At 43.7% G+C, this 13,883-nt stretch overlaps 1 protein-coding gene across 1 annotated transcript in view; it reads right to left on the minus strand.

The window, feature by feature from the left end:
• Positions 1 to 7,733: 7,733 nt before the first annotated feature.
• Positions 7,734 to 13,883, minus strand: part of LOC116921950 (homeotic protein spalt-major) — a 31,522-nt gene continuing 25,372 nt past the window's right edge. Inside the window, 4 exon segments of the mRNA XM_032928313.2 lie at positions 7,734 to 9,493; positions 9,578 to 10,356; positions 10,451 to 10,584; positions 10,738 to 13,882. Of these exon segments, the coding sequence (XP_032784204.2) occupies positions 9,589 to 10,356; positions 10,451 to 10,584; positions 10,738 to 13,882 (4,047 nt within the window). The 3' untranslated portion in view covers positions 7,734 to 9,493; positions 9,578 to 9,588.

Raw genomic sequence — 13,883 nt, forward strand, 5'->3', positions numbered from 1 at the left:
CCTTCATTTTCTGTTCCGCTCTGTCACACATGCATTTCCTCTTTTCTCTTTCAATAATCAACTCGAAAAAAAGTAAAACTGTAAACATTAGTAGGCCTAACAAAAAAATGGCTCAATTGACCTTTAAACTTTTCTATTCTTCTTTAAACAGGCGTTTGTAAAACATGTTGACGTATATATTTATGTGACGCAGATATCGATTTCTTTCAAAGTTTTATTGATTTCAAAGATGGCGTATGCATAAGTGATGACACGTACTTTTCATCGCTCCAAAGTTTTGGAATAAAAAGTGTGCCCGCTGCCCTATACATGCTGTATATATTTTTACAATGCCCTGTGTGCTGCATTGTTGTTGGCACTTGCAACAACAAACTGCAGCGCCTTCTCCTAGATTATCAAAAAGCAGCTGATATTATTTATACAGTTTATATATACGTTGACAAGAGATTTTCAAAAATCACGTCGAACATGATCGACTCTCTCTACTCTACACTCGAATTATAAATTCACCCACTTTCGAATTTTTAATTGTACGCGCTCTTTTTTTTTTCTTCTTCTTCTTCTCGCATTTGACACACGTCACGAGAGAGAAACTGTTTATAAATACGGGAAATGGAAGAGCAGGGGGGGAGTGAGCCGTGAAGCGTGATGGAAATTGATGCGTGTCATTTCCTTTAGCAAGGAGCTTATATAGACGGGGAAAAAAGATGTGCGCAATGCTAGCCCCAGGCAGTGTTGATGACTTCATTTTCAGCAGCAAGTCTTCCTGTACATATAGTACGTGCTGACCATATGGCAGTTTCGCATACATTAAAACGAGGTGGGGTAAGAGAGAGGATTTAATGTATAGACGCCAGTGTGACGTTTGACTCGGATTTGAAGCTTTCCGTTAATGTATTCCCGACGCTAGTTAAAACATTTTTTTTTCCCCTCCTGTTAAACATCCGCACCGTCGAACATTTGTTTTTTTTTTAAATTCTACCGTATTTTTTAACTCTCTGAATTACATATCCCCTCCTCTCGTTTATTAAGCTCTGCCTTTCATTGTCTCACGAATCGAACTCTGATGTTTCTACAATTATAGGTCTTCTATGCCGAACTTTTTGTTTTTTTACGTTGATGCTGTTGATAATCGCATTAAGGGATAGCCGTAAGACAAAAGAAACAGCTAAGAATATATATATATATACGTCTGTAAAAAGAAAAAAGAAAGACGCGTGAGATGCTCATTAACCCGCCCACCCGAGTCGCACGGCCGAACACCAACGGCCTTATACACTATGTATATATATGTATAGGCTATATACGTATATATATAAACTATAGAGATCTATATAGAAAAGGCGGCCGTTTTTTTCCTTTAGCTATATATATACACACATAAATGAACCTTTATGTATTTAGCCAGGTCGGCCGGAATGATGGGAAAAATAGCAGCCGGGGCACATTGCAATTTGGTGTGTGTGTATATAGGGGAAACGATCTGTTGTTTAACTACCTCTGCAATGATGATGATAATGATCCTATAATAAACACATGTCCCTTCGTTGATGAACCTTTTTCCTGCTTCTCATTGTGTGACTCATTTGCAATTTTTAATTATTGAGAGGGAGAGAGAGAGAATGAGTTTTGGCTCTATATATACATCCTGATATTTCGTTTGGCTGGCGATTAAGAAGGAAAAAGTGTTTTGATTCCTCGTTTGCATTTGGCTTGATAGTTAAGCCTGTGCATACACACAGAGGCGTTGGGGGTGTGCGCAAAAGGAAGGGGAGGGGGCAGAACAAATAAATCAGCTGCGCTTTATTTCCCTATGCTGCTGTGAAATATTCCAGTCGAACGGAACGCTTTTCTCATCAAGCCGATCATCACTTGAAATTCCGTGTATATTTAGAGTAGATCAAGGACGTCATGCGCGTTATTAAGCTACAAACTCTCACAGTCATCAAAGCACTCATCACCTCCGATGGCTGTGTTTTATAAAAAGTCCCTTTTTTTTCCCGTTAAAATAATCCCAAAGCCGATGAAAATCCTCTTTCATTAAAAAAAAAAAACGATTCAAATTAATTACGCAATGTTTGCTAGAGAAACGTACTGAAAAAAAAAAAAAAAGTTGGCTGCATATACGAGGATTTGATTCATCGCTGATGGCCACATATGGTCAACACGGTTTAGATTGGAGTGTATATATAGGCTCTTGTGAGAGTGTTGTAGGCCTACACGAGAATGGGTAATAAAAGCGAGTGCACACGTCCGTGTTCACGAGAGCGTGTAGAAGTAAAAGGGAAGAAAAATGTATGAGCAGCTTTTTGGGGGAGTCTTTCGGGTGTAGTTGAGCAACGATGGCCATCGTCCGATGAGAGTCATAGATGAAATCCATGTTTTCTATTTTTTTGTGTGTGTGTACAGTATATATAGTTCTATCATCTCTTTCTTCGTGTATTGCACTTTTCCAACATCAGGGAATTTTTCCAGACAACGTCCATAACAACCGTACGAGAGCTTATAGGCCAATCATATAATCATATCAAGGCAAAAGAGAAACACGTCCGACGGCCCATCTTTTTCATGATGGGCACGTATGCACAATTCTTTAAGGACTATAAAAACACATTTTTTTGTTTGTTTGTTTTGAATCCAATTTTCTTTTTTTGTGATCAATTACAAAGAAATAAACTAACGTCAATTTACTTTTTGTACAGGTCATCCTTCACTACATCTAAAAGTGAAGGGAGGGAAGCAGCCTTGCGTGACTCTTGACATTGCACGAAATGTTGCTTATAGCTTCCCCCTATATAGTACATTTTGAGGTACTCTGAGCCATCTCCCCCTCCCTTCCAACTCGTAAAAAAAAAAAAACTATACTGAAAATATGTAAGCACTTGCATTTATAGAAGATCCGTGAGTTGCAATGGTCCGGCTGCTGGACAGAAAACATCCAAAGGGTCTCGTTTTTTTTCCCCATCTTTTATACTTCGTTCTTCGTTATATGGAAAGAGGGAAAGGGGGAGTGCAGGGGTTAACATATAGAAATGTGAGAATCCCGCGGGAGCGCTCCGGCCGTGATTCAACTGCCAATTCCCAATGGTATTTCCTCCTCCCCCTCCGATTCCATCTCGATTTTTTTTTTTTTTTTTACGATCCATCGAATGAGTTTTTTTCTTTCCTTTCGCATTGGACGAGATATGTTTGCCATTAAACATTAAATTCGGATTTGCACTGACATATTATCCGCATCATCTGCAAAGGTCTTGATTTCACTTACTGCAATCAAACGTTTCTCATTTGTAATGATATATTATTCCCATTTAAATGATTATTATCAAGATGATTATTATCAAGTTATAAGGTCACCTGTGCCCTTTCCGGAAGCGGCCATTTTTCTTTTGATATTTATTCGTTTTCATCCAAACTTTTCTTTTTTTTTTCTTCCCTCTTTTACAGAACGAGTATATTATCACCATATTGATATGTTTTTCTTTTTCTATTCAGAAAGCAACAAAAAAAAAAGTGGGGAGGGGATGGAGCTTTGTTTGATTCTTATATACAGCGTCAGGCAGAAATAGAAAAATGTACATGGCGTGTTGCGTCAAAGCCACCAGAGACTTATCAGTCATGGCAGCAGACTTGCCACTACACTCTCACTCACTCTCTCTCTTCTATATAAACATAAATCCGAGAGAGATATTGTTGGTAATGTTTTCAGTCTCTTCTTTTGTCGTATGGAGCCACTCACACACACCAACACCCTCCTTGTATTCAACCCTCGTCCTCCCATCATACGTTATATAACAGATTTTCCATCGAGTCTGAGCCAGGCCCAAACTGTATATATAAATGTGTGTAACAAACCACATAGGCGTACAAGGGGAAGGCTTTCTAACATCAAGATGTTTGTGGCATTGCCAGTAGCGGATCATCCATCACATTTGGAGTGCTCGTTTCATATATATAGATCCGAAGAAACATGTGATCGCCTCTTTTGCGCTCTGTTTTTATAGCGTGTACTATCAAAAGTGATTTTTGATCAGCCTAAACAAGACGCGCATTGAAGTTAGAGACGTGTATATATTCCATAGGTCTAATGGCTTTTCGTGGTTTGCGCGTCTACATAAATCTGTGATGCATCGTCCAACAGCAATCCGAATGTCAGTTCCAGTTTTTTGACCAACACGATATTCTATTACATCGTATAGCTATTTTAGTATTTAAAAAAACTAAAAAACAAATAAAAATAAAAAACTTGTTGATTGTATATACACAAAAAGCAAATGGAACGAGTTGTTGGTTTTCCCCTTTGAGAATCGCCCAAACGGAAAGACGAGATAAATGAAATGACACCCAAAATGAGAACATTGCCAATTTTTTTATTGAAATTTGTTGCTGTTCTATTATATATCTTAGATTTCTACTTTTGTATACTTCCATTTATTGCATTGTCTGGTGGTCCTCCTTTAGTGGCGGCGGTAGTTTGTCCGTCAAAGTAAAGGGGGGGGAGGGCGAAAAAGTTGTCGCGACGATCTGTTTTTTTTTTTTCTTCAAGCTTTAATAGCTAAACCACACGCGTGGAGGGAATTCATAATTGAACGAAGCTTTTTGCACGAAACACCGGCTCCCGCATTTACTTCGTCTTCTTTTTTTTGTGTGTGTCTGTGTGTGTGCGTCTAACCTTCAATGCTGACCGCGCGGTGCGTGCACAGCACTCTCTTTTCCCCCCCCGTTCACTCAATCACGGTGTGTATATAAGGTATATAGGTACGTCATTTCAGACGAAAAGGGAGGGGGACGATACAAAGTACTATATCTTTTTTTCTTTCCAATTTGAATATTTTATTTCCCCTATTTTTTTGTTGTTGTTGTTTGATTTTGCGGGGCACCAATCGGACTTTTTTGTTTTGTTCGCTTGTTTTATGTAAAGGGAAGCTATAGAGCTACTGTATAAGCGCCGTATAACATCAAGAAATAAATCATTGAATATTTTCAACTTCACCCTTCTTTTATTTCATTTCTCTTTTTAAAACCCTTCTGCTTTTCGTTTATCGTATTTAAAACAAAAATTGTTCTCTCACCTGGCCGCCCAAATGGACCCAGATGAAATATTGAAACGAGTCAATGTCTACACTGTGGACTGGTGGAAAAAAAGAGTTAAAACCTATCGGGCCAGTGTCTCTTTTCGGCCGAATAAATATCACAAAATGGGCAGAAAAGGCACACACACACACACACAAGAAAAATAAAAAAAACTAAACATGGCGCGTTTGGCTATCAAGAAACAAAACAAAACAAAAAAAATCAATTGACAAATAAAAGAAAAGGCGCTCGAGAGAAGGAGATCCACAGCAGTTGGACACATCACCAAAGTGAGGTGGGGGGGGAGCGTTCGGTTACGTATGTTTGGCACGTTCCTATACGCTATAAAAGTTGAAGCGTTTCTCTCTCTCTCCTAGAAAAAAGAAAAAAAGTTTGTGTGTCATTTTGTTTTCTTTCCTGGAGAGGGGGGGGAATGGGAGATCTTTTTGGTCCGTGTGTGGTGGTGGGTAGAAGAGCGACAGATAAGTGTTTGTCCATTCGTTTTCACATGGAACGTGCGCTGTGCTGTTGTTCCGAGAGAAATAATAAAAAAAAGATCGTCAGACATTGATATTTAAATGCCTTTACACCGCTAATATTCGTTTATTATTATTGTTTTTTTTTCGTTTTGTTTTGTTTTTTTAAATAGAATTTCCAGTGTGTAATGCAGATTGGAAGCTGCGTGGATATTTTTAGCATCCAACTTTGGATAGCGGCGGTGGCTTACATCTATCACTACATCATCGCGTGTTGCGTAAACGCAGCAGAACTTTTGAAATCGCCAGAAAGAGAGAGAAACTAGTTTTCTGAATATTGAATTGCAGTCGAAAAAGAAAATATGGCATCATCTATTCTGGTGTACGCGTAGCGAAGAACAATTTGGATGTGGCGCCACACGCAGCGCATTGGACAAACGAATGGCGACCAAGTGTCGAGACTGCCCTTTTTTCTCCATCTACCTTGTTATATTATTATTTTTTCGAGCTTGTTACGTGCAGGTATATATATTGATGTGGTAGAATATATATCGTGAATGTCTACCTCGTGCTGTTTTTTTCTGTTTGTTTTTCTTTTGAACGTCCAAGTTTCAATCAATTGTGTGTCTACATGTCCAAATGAGGGCGATTGCATCCCCTTTGTTTGGCTGTCGCTGTCTATTCTCTTTAACGTTTGAACCAATTCTTACGCCACTGTTTCATTATGATTTCTGTTTTTGGCCAATTTCATTTTGTGGTTGAATTTTTAATGAGCTACATATAGTAGAGTAGTATTCATTTCTGGCCCCGAAAATGAGGTTGTTTAACTCCAGAAGTTGACTACCCTTTCAGCTCTTTTGTGCAATTTTTTCCGAATTGTCATGAAATACTTAAACCAAAGTGAGTAAACGATCACATTATGCCTATATTTTAAGAAGATCAAAAAATAAGAAAAATTCAACAATAAAACAAAATTGAATGCCACAATTTTCAATTAGATAATAGACGAACCCCGTAACATTTCTGCCACAAATTTAGGCGAAAATGTAGGCTCACCTCCTCCCCCCGAAATTGAAATTTTCTTGTTTTATTTTTGTATCTACACCGTGAGAAAATGGTATAAAAGCATCTCGATTTTTTTATCTTTAAATGGCACGCAGATCCCTTTTCTCTTTCTTTTCTTTTTTATCAAATAATAATAATAAAAAAGAGCTTTATGTTTTTTTTTTTTGTATACACAGAGAATGTCAAATATCACCTGGCGGCGACAGCCGTCTCGTTATTATTTGTAACTATTAAATAATGCAACAAAACATTTCACTTTTATTTATCTTTTTTTCGTAAAAATTAAAAGATGCTTCATCTGGTGGGGTCGCGATGCTCCAGTGATTTTCAGCTGCGTTCAATCGAGCGATCAACCCCATCCTTCTGTACAGCCTCTCTACGTGTCGGATCTGTGTTTTCCTTTTCATTCCTTCCGAGAAATGCACAAACAAATTTTGAAAACATTTCCCATTTCAAAAGCTATTCAATATAGTTGAAATGGCTCTTTTGAAACGTTGGATGGCTGTCGTGACAACGGGATAACAATCAAAACAATTTTGACGTGTATATAAATCGAAGGTTATGAACATTGATATGAAACTGATGTTATTTGCTTGCTTTTATACGATGAACTATGTTGAATTATGATGAAATACATACGAACCGCACCTTGTGCTTTTGTCGGATATGTTCGACCCTCTATAGCAAACTCGTTTCTTGGATTTCGATTGCAGCTTTTCCCTTAATTGTTTCCTCGGCAAAACAAAACACGGACCTAAAATGATCTCATTTCAAGGTTAGTGGTGTCTATACCAGTTTCGGTTGGATAATTGGAGGGCGGATTAGCGTCTCTCTCCGCTGTTTAATAACTCCATTTTCCAGTTGAATACACAGCCACTATATTCAATTATAAAGCAACCACCCACACACACAAATAATGTGAACCGTGCGTGGCATTATAAACCGCCTATATAAACTTTAATTCCATTTAGCAGTTCTTTCATGCGGGATGATGGCCTAATACACTAACACTATAGCAACTGCGGGCCGCCTAATTCAACGTCTGTATGTTGTATGCGTGTGGTCGTCGCTACCTTATTTTCGTGTGTTCTTATATTGTCTGGTTCATTATTCCGACATCAGTTTGCAATGGTATTATTCCTTTATTCGCAATCGTGATGACATTTTTGTTTGTTTGTTTTGCTTTCGAAATATGCCCAGAGACCCCGAGCAATATAGGGGAGATGATATATAAGGAAACAAATGTCAAAATTCGAAACGAAAAGTACAATGGAGCACAGAAGACGAAGTGAAGTGAGAGAGACACTTAAACAAAAGAAGGGCGACTTTATGGGTGGAGAGAATCGGGAGGAATATAAAGTGGCAAGTATATACCGTACTAAAATGTATAGAGAAGTTGGATATAATAGACGAACGTTGATGACAAATGAAAACATTGAATTTTGAAAAAAAAAAATGAAGAAGAAGCGGGAAATTCAATTTTGTAGAAAGAAACTTAGAAATGTTACACATGAAATTTATACAATGCGTTTCTTGTTGTTTTCTGCGTGCGTGTGTTGCACGAATTATATTTGACAAAGCTAAAAGGGTCAGACAAACAGTCCCAATCGTTCGTGTATAGCCTAACATTTATATTGTATTCACACTTGTATACGCATAAGAAACAAAAAATGACAAAAAGCAAAATATTTTGTTTTGTTTTTTTTGTTTTTTTTTGTAAGTGGAGTAGAGCGGAGGAGGCGACTAGCATCTAGTTAGGAACATGTATATGACAGATCCAATCAGACAAAAGATTTTCCACCGTGTTTTGTTTTTTTTTGAATTCTTTTTTCAAAACGTGATTTTTGTTTAAGGAAAAAGGAAGAATGAAATTAAATGACGCCGAGTTGGTGGTTTAAAAAAGAAAGAGTTTGTATGCTATTCTTAAAAAAGAATTTAAAAAATGTGTGTGCACTATAGATTCATATGCCAATTGTAATGGAGATGTATACAGAATTTTCGGGACTCATCCTTTGAAAAAAACAAACAAAAGAGAAGAAGAAGTACAGTAAATAAAACAAAAACAAAATACTAAACAGAGGGAGACTTTAGGTGGACAAGGAAAGGCCGTCTAGGTTGCACTTTTGAATTTAGCCTTGCCTAAGAAACGTGCGCGAGTGCCCCCGGGCCAAATAGTCTTCCAACTCGTGTCAATGTGCAGGGGAGGTTCAAGCCTCTTCTAATAGCAAACCTTATTTTCAATTCTGTTATTCATGTTACAGTATAATAAACACAGCACACATTCATCATCAGCAGCCAAGAAAAGTGAAGAAATTCATACGATCAGATTAAATCACGAACATGAAATTCACGCTGTTTCTTTTCCCCCAATTTTTTTTTTTGGTTTACCTCCTTATTCAAAACAACAACCAAAAAAAAAAATGAATCTAAAATCGATAAATATAGAGATTTGAACATTTGTGTTGTCATTAGAAAGGAATGAAACGAGAAGAAAAAAGAATAGAGAGAAAGAGAGGGACACACATCAACGTGCACGTATATGTATAACTAATGCGTGAAGCTCAAGAGCAAGAAACTGAACGCCGACCAAACGCAAATGATTTTGAAAAAGGAGAACTGATTGACGAACGACAAGAAACATTCAATCCATCTTCAACAATGTTAACGAGCGAAATATTTTCTAAAGGGGTAACGATATGTGTCTCGTATATGAGGGGGGTGGGCCAGATGTGCGTGAAATGGGAAGGAGAGAAAGGGCAAATAGTAGAATCTGTTTCCCTAAAATAAAACAAATGCAGCGTCCAAATGCAGAGCCTTTTGCAGCACCGGGTTCGGACGGGCCAAAAAGATTCGATGAGATCCATCGCGGGAGCCAAGGCCAACTGATCGAGCAAATCCAATGAAACAGCAATGAGTCAACGACGCGTTAAAAAAACAATGAATGGCAAAATTCAAAAAGCATTTACCTGATTATATGTTAATAGCGTTCGGGCAATGGTCCCGGTGGTACGGGAAGAGCCGATCGACGGGCAGCTCCGTGAACGCGATAGGGCGGCGGACTGGACTGATGCAAAATCTGTTGCTGTTGCGATCCGGCTGAATTGGCCGCTGCCGAAGCGACGGCCAACTGACTAGCCGGGCTGATGCTGCTGCTACTTTCGCTGCTACCGGAAGAGCGTCTGCGACGTCTCGAATCATCCGTCGGCCGTTGATTGGCCGCCTGTTCTCGCTTATTGTGAACGCTCGATGAATTAGCGCGATGCGACATGGCCGAGCGTTGATGCATGTGCATCAGCTGTTGCTGCTGCTGCGCCGTTGCCAATAGCAACTCGGAATTGTTTTGCTCTTTCAGAGGCAAGCCGTTCTCGTGATGCAGGTGGTGAAGAGCGCCACCACCTCCGTTACGGTCGTGGCTGTGCTGGATGGTCAACGACAGGCAATGCTCTTTGAGTGCGGCCGGACTCGGGTTGTTCAACATCATCAGAGCCGCCAGGTTGTTGTTGGCTGAAGTCCGGCGATCGTTGAACTGGCCGCCAGTCGGCGGTGGAGGCGGCGGGGGTAGGTGGTGCTGGTTGTGATGCAGGTTGAAGTCGTCGGAAGAATTGCTTTTGTTCGACGAATCCTTAACGGAGCACGAAGACGATCTTGACCGCGAACGATCGGCATTGACGCTGTTGAGCAACTCGACCGAAATGGGCGTGCCGTCTCGGTTCTTGTGCGTCATCATGTGCTGTTTCATATTGCCCTGCACATTTTGTTTTGTTTTAATTTATTTTTTTCAATTCAAATCCAACCGACACGATGATCTCGTGAGATTCTTTGAATAGAGGCGCACGTACCTTTGTGGAGAATCCTCTGTCGCAGATGGCGCACTTGAACGGCCGCTCTTTTGTATGGCTGCGGTAATGGATCTCGAGGGCAGAGTGACAAGCAAAAGTCTTGAAGCAGATGTTACACGTGGTGTTGCCGCGGCCTGAAACCATCGCCAACGCATCCCAAAAACAAAAAACCAAATAATAAATGATAATAATCAAATTTTGATAATCAAGCCACACCCATCTATGAATTTGCATCAAACTCAAATGGAAGAGAGGCGATTGGAGAACGGAATTGCGGATAGATTTACCTGGAGCGCTGATTGGCAGGTTGAGCGGGTTGAAAGATGGCGATGCCATGACGGCCGTCGTTAGCGACGAAAGGGCCGACGCTGGCGAAGTGTTGGTGCTGATGGCCGGGCTGGATGATGTTGAAAATGAAACAGACGTCCCGGTCAGTCCGCTGGATACAGTTAGACCCCCGCCGGATTGCTGCATGTTATAAGCAGCCGGAACGAAGGTCGTTGATGCCGACGAAATGGAAGAAGAAGAAGACGTTGGCCCACCGAAAATGGGTGGACCTCCGCGGCCGGCTGTCAAGTCCAGCGGAGAAACAGACGGCCGATGTTGGCCAACCGCAGTCGATGGCTTAGACGGTGGCGTCGGTGGTGGAGGTAGCGGGATAGACGCGTTAGTCGACGACGGTCGACTAACGACCATCGTCGGGCTGGCCGGAATTTTCTTAATGGCCGGCGGCTTTTCGCCCGGAGTCGACGCGCGAGTTGGCGAAAATTCAAACTGACGCAGACGTTGCAATTGTTGCTGACGTATTTGCTCAGCCGTCGACGATTCGTCGCAACTGACAGACATTTTCTCAGTTTTGATCAAATCGCTTCGCATGATCTTAGCGCGTTCGTTGCTAGGCGATGCGGTCCGACGGTCGGGCGAGTCCAGTTCGTTCGCCTGTTCGTCCTGGTGGAGAGAAGAGTCTTCCTCTTCTTCGCCGTCTTCATCGTCACCGTCTTCATCGTCCTCATCGTCATCCATCATCGTCATATCCGCGAAATCCTGTTGATATTTACGGAAGAATTCCGCATTGGCCCGGCTGATTTGCGCCATGATCAGCTGATGACGCTCCTCATCGCTCAGTCCCTCACCTCCGGCCGCCTGCATCCTCTGCTGCAATTGGTGCTGTAACTGGAGACCCAACAGCCCCGGATGATGATGTTGCTGAGATGAAGCCGTCGATGAAGTGGGCGAAAGGGCCTCGGAAGAGCTTCCGCCCATCTCGGCATCGCCGGCCAAATCAGCGTCGTTATCGCCGTCTCTGTGCTCCCCCATCAAGACTCCGTTGGCATCTTTGGCATCTTGGAGATTGCGGGATGAGAACGGGAATCCGATGGGCAGCCCATCGGGGCCTTGTTGGAGTCCAGCGAAGCCCGGATGATGATGCAGGAATGGCGATGCCTGGTGATGATGTAAGAACGGATGAAATCCGGCCGGAAGAAATGGAAATCCCGGATGAGGGAAAGGATCGCGCAATTCGGCGGCCGAAATCTGTTCCGGGGTCAGATCGGTCGGTTCGCCCGTATGCAAACGAATGTGCTGCTGCAAAACGAGCCCGTTGGTGAATTTCTTGTGACACACCGGGCAGATGTGGAGCAGACGGGCGGGCGGCTTGGCCCGGTGGACGCCCATGTGCGTTTTCAAGTTGCCCTTGGTTGTGAACGCCCTGCCGCAGATCTTACACTTGAACGGCCTCTCGCCCGTGTGCGTCCGGTAGTGCATTTGAAGTGCCGATTTGCATGACAGGACCCTGTGGCAGACGACGCACTGATTCGGGTCCACCAACTTGTTCTCAATGTTGTCCACCAGCTGCTGCAATTTGGCCGTGTCCGACGTTCTCGTCACCTCGATCAAACTCTCCCAGGCGTTGTCGTTGGAGCCGGGACGGGGCAGCAAATTGGTGTAAATGGCCGGGTCTTTGGCCGGATCGACATCGTTAGGTAAGAGCATAAAACCGGGCGCAGGCTGGCCACCATTGGCCAGGGCTTGCGGAGGGAACGAAGCGAAACGAATCGATCCAGAGTTGGCTGGACTGTCTACTTCCGAATTGTTGGATGAGTGTTGCTGAAAAAGGAGCGATCCGTTGCCCACTGCGGCCGGTGGAGGAGATCCTTCCGCTCCGTCTGATAAAGAGGTGGTCGATCTACGGCCGGACAGGTTTTCCGGCCCGTCCGTGCTGTTGTTGTGGTCTTTATTGGCTGGTTCGTCGTCCATATCGCCGTCGTCGTCGGAATCTTCCAGGTCGTCGTAAGGTTTGTGGCTGATCAGTTTGCATTTGATCCGCTCGTCCATCGACGGACGGACCACTTCATCCTGTTGACTGGTGGACGACGATTGGTCGTCGACCGAATGGTCCGCATGGCGGCTGTTTTCATCGGCCGTTTCGCCGTTTTTTGCTTCCGCCGCTGGTCGGGGCGTTTCACCGGACGAGTCCCGGCCATCGCCAACGGGCGAATCCGTTTCCCTTTGCTCGTTCATTTCATTGTCAGCCTCGTTGTCGTTGCTCTCATCGTCCTGCCGTTCGATTTTGACGACCGCGTCCGCTCTGATCGGTGACTCCGGCCGTTCCGTCTCTTTCGTGTTGTTCTCAATCGGCCCCGGTTCCGGAACCGCCACTTCCTTGGCCGGCGATTCCTCCGCCGCAGTGTCTATGGGCATCGGCGGCACGGCCATCAGAGGTGGAAACATAGGGCGGATGCCGGCCGGCATTAGATCGCCGAGGGAATGCGGCCGGAACAGAAACGAATTGGATACGGGCACGACGGGGGCCGAACGGAAGAGACTGCTGGACTGGGCCGGATGGTGCGGCTGATGGTGATGACCTGCGTGACTAACGGCGATGGATGACGAAGACGGTGGGAGGAAACTGTGATGGTGATGATGGTGATGATGCGGTCCGGCCGGCGGCGGAGGCGGCGGAGGTGGCGACATTTTCGACTCGTCCATGTCGAATTGGGCCAGCAGCGGAGGATGGAATTTGTCCAGGTGTTCGGGCACGGGGTGCGGATTCATTTTGACGTGCGGGAAACGCTGGGCGTGTCGCTGGAAATGGACTTTGAGGTTGCCCTTCGTCGTGAATCGATTGCCGCAAATGTTGCACTTGAACGGCCGCTCGCCCGTGTGCGATCGGATGTGAATTTGCAGGGCCGAGTCGCTGCTGAACACTTTGCCGCAGTAGCGGCAACGGTGTTTGAACAGCTGATCTTTCTTACCTCCGCTGGAGCCGTTGCCGCAACCTCCGTCGCCCGCGCCGTTCGATCCGCTGCCCGAATGGCCGCCTCCCGACGTTCCTCCGAGTCCGTTGCGGAAGCCCAGCTCGTCGGCCAGATTGGTGGCCAGCAGTCCTTGCGAGGCGTTGTTCAACACTTGCTGCGCCGTCCTCTGCAGCAGG

Source organism: Daphnia magna, linkage group LG4 (genome assembly GCF_020631705.1).
Source record: "Daphnia magna isolate NIES linkage group LG4, ASM2063170v1.1, whole genome shotgun sequence".
Classification (NCBI taxonomy): Eukaryota; Metazoa; Arthropoda; class Branchiopoda; order Diplostraca; family Daphniidae; genus Daphnia; species Daphnia magna.